This window comes from Cydia splendana, chromosome 5 (assembly GCF_910591565.1).
Source record: "Cydia splendana chromosome 5, ilCydSple1.2, whole genome shotgun sequence".
Classification (NCBI taxonomy): domain Eukaryota; kingdom Metazoa; phylum Arthropoda; class Insecta; order Lepidoptera; family Tortricidae; genus Cydia; species Cydia splendana.
In genome coordinates, this window is record NC_085964.1 from 70,631 (window position 1) to 79,019 (window position 8,389).

Below are 8,389 nucleotides of genomic sequence, written 5' to 3' on the forward strand. Positions count from 1 at the left end.
AATCCCGGGCCCGTGCCTCCTCGCGCCAGAAGAAAACTGACGCAAGGGCTCTCGCGTCCAAGTCCCATGGCAGGGATCCAGCCAGCACGCATGCAGCTTCGCCGGAAATTGTCCCGTAGCCCCGTATAGATCTTATTGCCATCACCCGTTGCGCTTGGCGCATTTGGGTGACGTTCTTGCCAGTAAGACCACCGGCCCAGACTGGGGCTCCGTACAGGGCTATGGAGCGTACGACTCCCGAGTACAGACGCCGGCATGAACTTTTCGGCCCCCCTATATTCGGGAGCAGGCGTCCAAGCGCACCAGCCGCACCCAGCAGCTTCGGAGTCAGCCGCTCGAAGTGGGCCTGAAAAGACCAACGGCTGTCTAGGGTGATGCCCAAATACCGCATGGTAGGCTTGATGGCAATCTGCACGCCTCCCACGATTATATGAGCCCCGGGCGGGGGCGCCCTCCTGGGCCCGTGAAAGCAGATAGCCTCCGATTTGTTTAAGGCGACCTCTAGACCTAGCCGTCTTATTTTGCCTACTGTATGGGCTACGGCCGCCGTGGCTAGAATAGTGGCTTCTCTGAATGAGGCCCCCCGCGCCGTCACAAGTGTGTCGTCGGCGTAACACACCAGGTCGACCCCGCGCAGAAGTGCTCCCCGTAACACCCAATCATATCCGATGTTCCACAGGAGTGGCCCCAACACTGACCCCTGTGGAACACCGCACACCATTTCCCGACGGCCCCACTCATGCTGCCCGGGGAAGGCCACAAACCGCCGAAGCAGGTAGGCCTTCACTATTCGGCTAAGATGGTGGGGCACTTGGTGGTATAACAGCGCCTCATTTATGCAATCCCAGGGGAGAGTGTTAAAGGCGTTGGCAATGTCTAATGACACTGCCAAGACGACCTCACCCTGGGACACTGCATCCTCCGCCAGTTTCTTTACCCGCAGGATCGCGTGGACTGTTGAGCGACCCCTGCGGAATCCGTACTGGCAATCAGCCAGGTCCGGCCCTTCCATCATTAAGTGCCTGATAAGACGGTTCGCAACAATCCGCTCAAAGAGCTTGCCCACCTCATCAAGCAACACGATGGGCCGGTAGGCCGACGGTGAATCCGCAGGACGACCTTCTTTCCTCAAGAGTACCAACCGACCAATTTTCCAGGAGTCAGGAAAGCGACCCTGCTCAAGACATGCGCTGAAAAATCGACGTAGCCTTGGCTCAAGGACCTCCATGGCTAAGACCCAGGCTCGACCTGGGATCCCGTCCAATCCGGGTGCTGTGTTTTTGGCCCGTAGTCTCAAAACCGCTGCTCCCAGCTCTCCCTCGGTGACAGGGGGCGCCTGCATTTCTCTTTCCCGCTGCCTCTCTGTTGCCCTAGGTGGAGCCATGGGCGGTGGACATTGCCGAGGTCTGTGCGGAAATAGAGCCGTAACTACGTCGTCCAGTAGCTGAGGTTGAAGACTCTGCGTCAGCGGGGGGGCCCAAGGCCGAAGCTTCTGCCTAACAAGCTTGTACGGCCTCCCCCACGGATCCCTATTCAGAGTCTCCAGAAACTCCTCTCGTGACCGGTCTATGGCTTGTGCAATGGCGGCTTTTAGTGCCGCTTTGGCCTCCTTATATTTCGTGTACAGGGCCACTTCTGTTTCTTCGTCTCTGTACTGTCGACTCCGTTGTCGCGTGTACTGGCGTCTCGTGAGCACGCACTCCTCGCGCAACTGCGCAAGATCTGGAGACCACCAGTACACGGAGCGTCGGGGAGAGAAGGCCTTGACTCGGGGCATGGCCGCGTCGCAGACTTCCGTCATGCAGTTGCGGAACCATTCAGCTTCCGCCTCGACATCAACCAACTCTTCCGGTTCTGTTGTCCATGTTTGTACCATGGCCGCCAACTCTAGGGCTTCTCGGTCGAGTTTTTTCAGTACCCAGCGTGGGTAGTTTTCGACCGGGTCATTCCGTCTTGGGAGAGAGAGCCTAGGGAGTGCAGAGACACCGAACCGGATGTAACGGTGATCTGACAGAGTCTCGACATCCACCAGGACCTCCCATCCCTGAACACGGCGTGCCAGTGCGGCGTTCGTAAACGTGATGTCTACAATAGAGCCACCCCCTTGGCGCACGCACGTGTTTGCCGTTCCTTTATTTGCTACTGCCAGGTTGGCGGCAATTGCCCACTCCAAAAGAGTACGTCCCCGTGGATCCGTCACTGGGGATCCCCACGCTGCATGTTTTGCGTTAAAATCGCCAGCCACGATGACCGGGGTGGGATGCAGCCGACCAACAAGAGCACCGACCTCAACAAGAAAGCTCTCAAATTCAGCCAGAGTTTTGTTTGGAGAGAAGTATACTCCGACTACCGCCAAATCCCCACAGACCGCTGCGACGCAGCCGTGACCTTTTATAACGCTCTTGAATGGATTGGAGCCGGCAGCGCTCCGCGTAGCTATGGCCACGGTTCCGTCCAGATCCCCGGCCCAGTCGATTCTGTCGGGGACTTTATAGGGCTCCGCTACTATCGCAATGTTGATCGACCACTGTGCCATGCTCTGGTGGAAGAGGTCCTGGGCCTTGGCATCGTGGTTGAGGTTCCCCTGTAAAAATTCGATGGTCGCCATTTAATCGACGGCCATATTTTGAACCGCCTCCGTCGCGACCTGTTCCATGGCGGGCGACTTGACCGGCTGCGAGGGGGCCTGGGGGCCATCAGCAGCTTTGGTCTTCCTACTTTTTCCGGCAGTTTTGGGCGCAGTGCACGCCTTGCTGCTTATTCTGTGCTCCGACGGCTTGCCGGCTGCCGCACACTCGGCACAGTGTGGCGCCGCAGTGCATTGTGCCGCTTTGTGACCCTCTTTGCCACACTGGAAACAGCTTTCAGATCGGTCCGTTTCCGCCTGACATTGCGCCCTTACATGCCCATTTCTAAAGCACCGGAAGCATCGTAAAGGCCTCTTCTCTAGCAGCTTCACTTGCGCTGAGACCCATCCTACCAGTAGGCGACCCCCAGCCACTATCTTCTTTGCAGCCGCTATGGGACATTGAACCCACACTGTTCCGAGCCCTGAGAAACCCTGGCGTATTTCTCCGGCCTTCACCATGTCAACGGTACATTCTCCAGTTCGTGTCACCGCCGCGACCACCTCTTCTGCGGACACCGACTCGTCCAAGCCAGTGACGCGAATGTCAACGGTTTTAGTTGGCCTAGACACCCGTACCTTCTCCGCGCCAATCTGCTGTTGGATCGCTTCAGCTAGTTTGTCAGCCTTTTCCCCGCTAGATGCTCCAGGGACCTCAAGAATGCACGCTCCGGTAGCCGCTCGCCGGAAGCGCAGTCCCCCAGGGATGTCCATGTCCGTTAGTTGGACCTTGGTCCTAGCCTCCGCAATCACATCTTTGTATGTGACGCCTTTTTTTTGCAGCTTCCGGTTGTAGGGTAAGCACGACGGCTGCAGATCGTGGCGCTTTCAGCTTTGCGGCTTTTGCTTTTTCTGTTTGCTGCGGCGGAGCCACACGCTGTGCCGTCTTCCGCTTGTTTCCCTTGCTCGCAACCACATTCCAGCCCTCTTTCATAGTGGCGGGGGCAGGAGGCAGCGAGCGGGGTGTGGGGGACTCCTTTGCTGACTGGTTTGAAGTCCCACCTCCCTTCTTTTTAGCCGTTTTGTTGGCCTTTTTTGTAGCTCCAGGAGCTGGAGCAGACTGTGGCTTTTTGGTGGCATCTATCACTTTTTTCCCACTGGGGCCAGCAGTTGCTCTCGCCGCAGAAGAAGCTGTGGATGTTGCAGCCTGCTTCTTATTGTCTGCTGCCAATGCCGGTCGCAATTGCTTAGCCGGCAGCAGACGACCCTCGGCTTCTAGTCCGTCCAGACGTGCGCTTACAATCGCTCCCACCTGGAGAGCCACTGCACGCGTTAATTCCTCGTCCAAGAGAGCGGGCGTCAGGTCGATCGACGGTTGGCTAATGCGCGACGGCAACTTTACCTTCGGGGCCGGCAGCGTATCCAACGTCATCGTGTCTGGCATGTCTGCGTCCTCGCTTGGTCCGGAGGGCAGAACCTCCCGCACAGGACTCTCCCTCCGCCTCCCTCGCTCTACTTCTGCCTTAAGTTGGGCCAGTTCCCCGCGGAGGCTGGCCATCTCTGCTTGCAGGCGACTATTCGCCGCCTGCAGTTGGCGAGTCTCGTCTGAGATCGAGCGCTCGCTTAAACTATCAAACGCTTTCGCGATAGTTTCTGCCGCCTGTTTAAGGGCCCGCACATAGGTTCCCTTCAGATTCTTTGATGATGAGGCCACGTTCTCGATTATCTTCACGTGGTCCGCCACCAACTTGGAGAGGTCTACCGCAGACTTCTCATTCACGTCTTCACAGACTGAGGGTGACTTGGAAAAACTTTCCCGCAGTCGTCTTGCCACTTTTGCCTGGCTTGCAATGTCCAACTCCGCCTCAATCTCGAGAGCCTCTCGTTTGGCCTCGTTGAGGGCTCTCTTTGCCGCTGCAAGACCAACGTATTGGCCTGTCGTAGGTGGGCGTCCCCTTGAGCGCTTGATCTTTTCCTCTTGACCTTCTGGCTCAGGGGAGCCCAATGCCTCCCAGTCATCTAACAGAGGCTCGTTTGCCCCTCCACTGGCTCTTTTTGCGCCAACATCGGCCCAAAATCTCCGCTTATTGGTCCCTGCAGAGGAGCTCGAGTTCGACCTCGACCTGACCGTTCTCAGAGTGCAGTCTGACTGGTCACTCTCGTCAGCACTTGCGAGCATATCTGCCACGCTTTCCGCCATTTTTTCAGCGCCGCTCTCCTTCAATTTCCGGCTGCGCTTTTCTACCTTTGTGCCCTTTATTTTGGGCTTCCCTTCTACGCTTTTAAATTTGATTTTTAAGTTTTTAGTTTCCATACAGTTCCCACGAGTATGGGGGATATAAGTGGTCCATCCAAGCGGTGCCCCCTGCACCTGGATAAGCTTTAGCGTATCCCGTTAGAGTGTCGGCCGGTACACTAACGGGGGAAGCACTAGCGACTGACTCCACTTCAGCCATGCATCCTCTCGCGGTGCTCCGCCGCTTAGGATTAGGAGTGATTTTTTATTGAGGTTTTCTTCCTCGCAGCCCAGCCGATTAAGGCAAGGCCCCCGGTGCTTGTCAGAAGCCGCAAAACATGACTACGACCCCGACACGAGCAACGGTTGGTCCGGCGTCGACTATATGTCGAATGCTCTTGGCACAGCGCCGCACCCGTCACAACCATTTCTGGAGCGACCCCCCTCATTTTGGACGGCCCAAAGACCACCCAGTCCCCCCAGACCAATAAGTCGACAAAAGTCCTCAAAAGAGGTAAGACCCAAATTTGGCCTGGACAGCCCAAAAAGACCGCCAAACCCATAGCAGCCTTGCCAGCCACCGCCACCTACTTGACCGAAAACGGTCCCTCTAAAGAGGTTTACCCACCCCCCCCGGACTCATCCACAAGGACCTCTGCTGGACAGAGAACCTGTGGAGAGACCCCCCCCCCCCCACGACAGGACATTGGCAGCACCGGTAAGCAATAACTTGAAAAACCAAGAAATTACTTACCGTTGCCCCCGGGGCGCACCGTCCAGGTACCCTTCCCTTACCCCCAGATCACTCGGATCAAGAGGAATGAGAAGGGACCTGGCCCACTTGGAGGTTTCCTGTCCGTAGCGCCCCAACCTAACCTAACCTTTTTTTTTTTTTTTTTTATACAGGGGAAATGCATTACGCATACCACCCGGGTGCGGGGACACCCGGGTGGTTATGTGGGACTCCCACGAGAATCCGGTCTACCCACTAAAACCACCTGTTTGTCACCACGGTGCTGTAAGGCGAGGCCACGGGAACAATCTGTGTACACTACCATGGCCTCGCAGCGGCTGGCTGTTAAGCCCCATCTCCGGGAAATTGATTTCCCTACCGGCATTTGGGGCGTGATTTGGTTTTAGCACACCCTTCGCCTCGAGGACCTAGTTTCAATCGGATGGCTGTCGTCCCCTTGACTGCCACCCAAAGGTCTTCATTAAGGCGGCAGGCGGCGGTCATGGGCGACCCGCCTCCGCCTTGCTCTTTTGCGCCGCAGCGGGTGAGCATCTACATCCTCTTCTCGCGCGCGCTCCGCCGCTTCTTTTTGGGTCATGACCACCTCGCAGAAGGTGGTAATAGCTTTCCAGCATCGTTTGTTTTCTGTCATTGCCTTTACGACGGTCGGCAACGACAGATCAGCCCCAATTGTCGCAACTAAATTATTGCGCGGCGCTACCCAACTTGGGCAGTCCGCCAGCGTGTGCTGCGCTGTATCTTCTGCACTGTTGCAGTGGTGACACGCTGGCGTTGGCTCCCGTTTAGACTTCTCGCACAGGTACTTGCCAAAGCACCCATGGCCCGAGAGTACCTGTGCGAGATGGAAAGACACCACACCGTGCTGTCTACCGACCCATTCTTTAAGGACAGGCTGGATAGCTCCGGCTGTCCAGTGACCGGCGCATGGATTCCTTAGCCTCTCACCCCATTTTCGGAGAACGACAACGCGAGCATTCGTCCGCCAGCGCTTCACCTCTTCGAGCATAGGCTCCTGATCTCTGGCTCGAGATTCCGAAATCCGCCTATATATGGTCGCCAGTGCTTTTGCCTCCAGATCCCAGGGCGGGGTCCCGGCCAAGGCGCATGCCGCATCACTGGAGATGGTGCGATATCCTCTGATGGCCCTTATCGCCATGATCCTTTGAGGTCTTCGTAGAAGTATTTGGTTTTCGGCGCTAAGGGCATCTACCCAAATGGGTGCACCGTACAGGGCCATCGACCTCACTACCATCGTGTATAGACTGCGGCAGCCTACATTTGGCCCCCCCATGTTTGGTAGGAGTCGGCTAAGCGCACCGGCTGCTCCTAGAAGCCTAGGAGTCAGGCGCTTAAAGTGCTCCTTAAAGTTCCACCGGCTGTCGAGGACGAGTCCCAGATATTTCATCGTCGACCCAACGCCGATGGGAACTCCACTTACTACAAGCTGAGCGCCAGCTGGAGGTGCTTTTCTAGGTCCATGAAAGCAGATGGCCTCCGACTTATGAAGAGCAACCTCTAGACCCAACCTACGGATCCTTGTTACCACTTGGGCTACTCCCGCCGTAGCCCTTAGCGACGCCTCCCTGAACGTGCTAGCCTTCGCTGAAATGAGAGTGTCGTCGGCATAGCACGTCAGTTCAATCCCCGGAAGATTTCTGCCACGCAGCACCCAGTCATACCCAATATTCCACAGGAGTGGTCCCAGTACCGACCCCTGCGGAACACCGCATGACATGATTTTCAGACCCCATCCGTTATCATTTGGCACCGGGTACTTGACAGCCCTCTCTGATAAGTACGCCTCGATAATGTTGCGCAAATACCTCGGCACCGCATGGTATCTGAGTGCTTCCTTAATGCACCCCCAAGGCAGAGTGTTAAATGCGTTCGATATGTCCAACGACACTGCGAGGACCACCCCGCCTTGGGACACTGCCTCCTCTCTCAGGGTCTTAACTCTGGCGATCGCGTCAATTGTGGATCGGCAGTGACGAAAGCCGAACTGATTTTGGCTAAGATTTGGCCCCACATTTTCGAGGTGCTTGAGGAGGCGAAGCGAGATGATACGCTCGAAAAGTTTACTCACCTCGTCGAGTAAGACGATCGGTCGATAAGCCGATGATGAGTCGGCCGGACGTCCCATCTTTTGAATAAGGACCAGTTTCCCTGTTTTCCACATCCGTGGAAACCGACCCTGTTCGAAACATGCGCTGAAGAGTGCTCTCACCCGGGGTCCAAGAGGACCTATTGCTAGCACCCAAGCACGGCCTGGTATGCCATCGGGGCCTGGCGCTTTATTTTTATTTATCCGGAGCACAGCGGCACCAAGTTCGCCCTCAGTGACCACTGGTACGTCGGTATCATCTGCACCTGCATCAATCGGCGCCATTGGGGGTGGTATGAACTCCGGTGTATCCGGGAAGAGAGTGTTTACCACCCGCTGCAAGAGTTGGGGCTGAAGAGTCTGTGTCAGCGGGGGTGTCCATGGTCGGAGTTTACTCCTCACCATCTTATATGGTCTCCCCCAAGGATCGTTATTGAGACTCTCCAGCATCTCCTTCTCAGCCCGGTCTTTAGCTCGACCAATAGCCGTCTTAAGAGAGACAGCTAGCTCTCTGTAAGTTGCATAGAGCTGTGCCTCCTCGTTAGCATCTCGCCGTTGCCGCCTGCGACTCCTTGTGTACTGGCGTCGCGCTGCGATACACGATTCTCGCAGTTGTGCCAATTCTGCGGACCACCAATACACTTGGCGTTTTGGAAGAAAGGGCCCCGCTCGTGGCATGGCAGCATCACAGGTGTCAGTCATGGCATCCCTTAGCCATGAGGCTTCAAC

General features: G+C 56.4%; 1 protein-coding gene across 1 annotated transcript; it reads right to left on the minus strand.

Moving 5' to 3' along the window:
- Positions 1–2,608: 2,608 nt before the first annotated feature.
- LOC134790368 (uncharacterized) lies at positions 2,609–3,340 on the minus strand. The gene has a single exon (XM_063761137.1). It carries the CDS (start codon positions 3,338–3,340, stop codon positions 2,609–2,611), a length of 732 nt encoding a protein of 243 aa, XP_063617207.1.
- Positions 3,341–8,389: the final 5,049 nt, after the last annotated feature.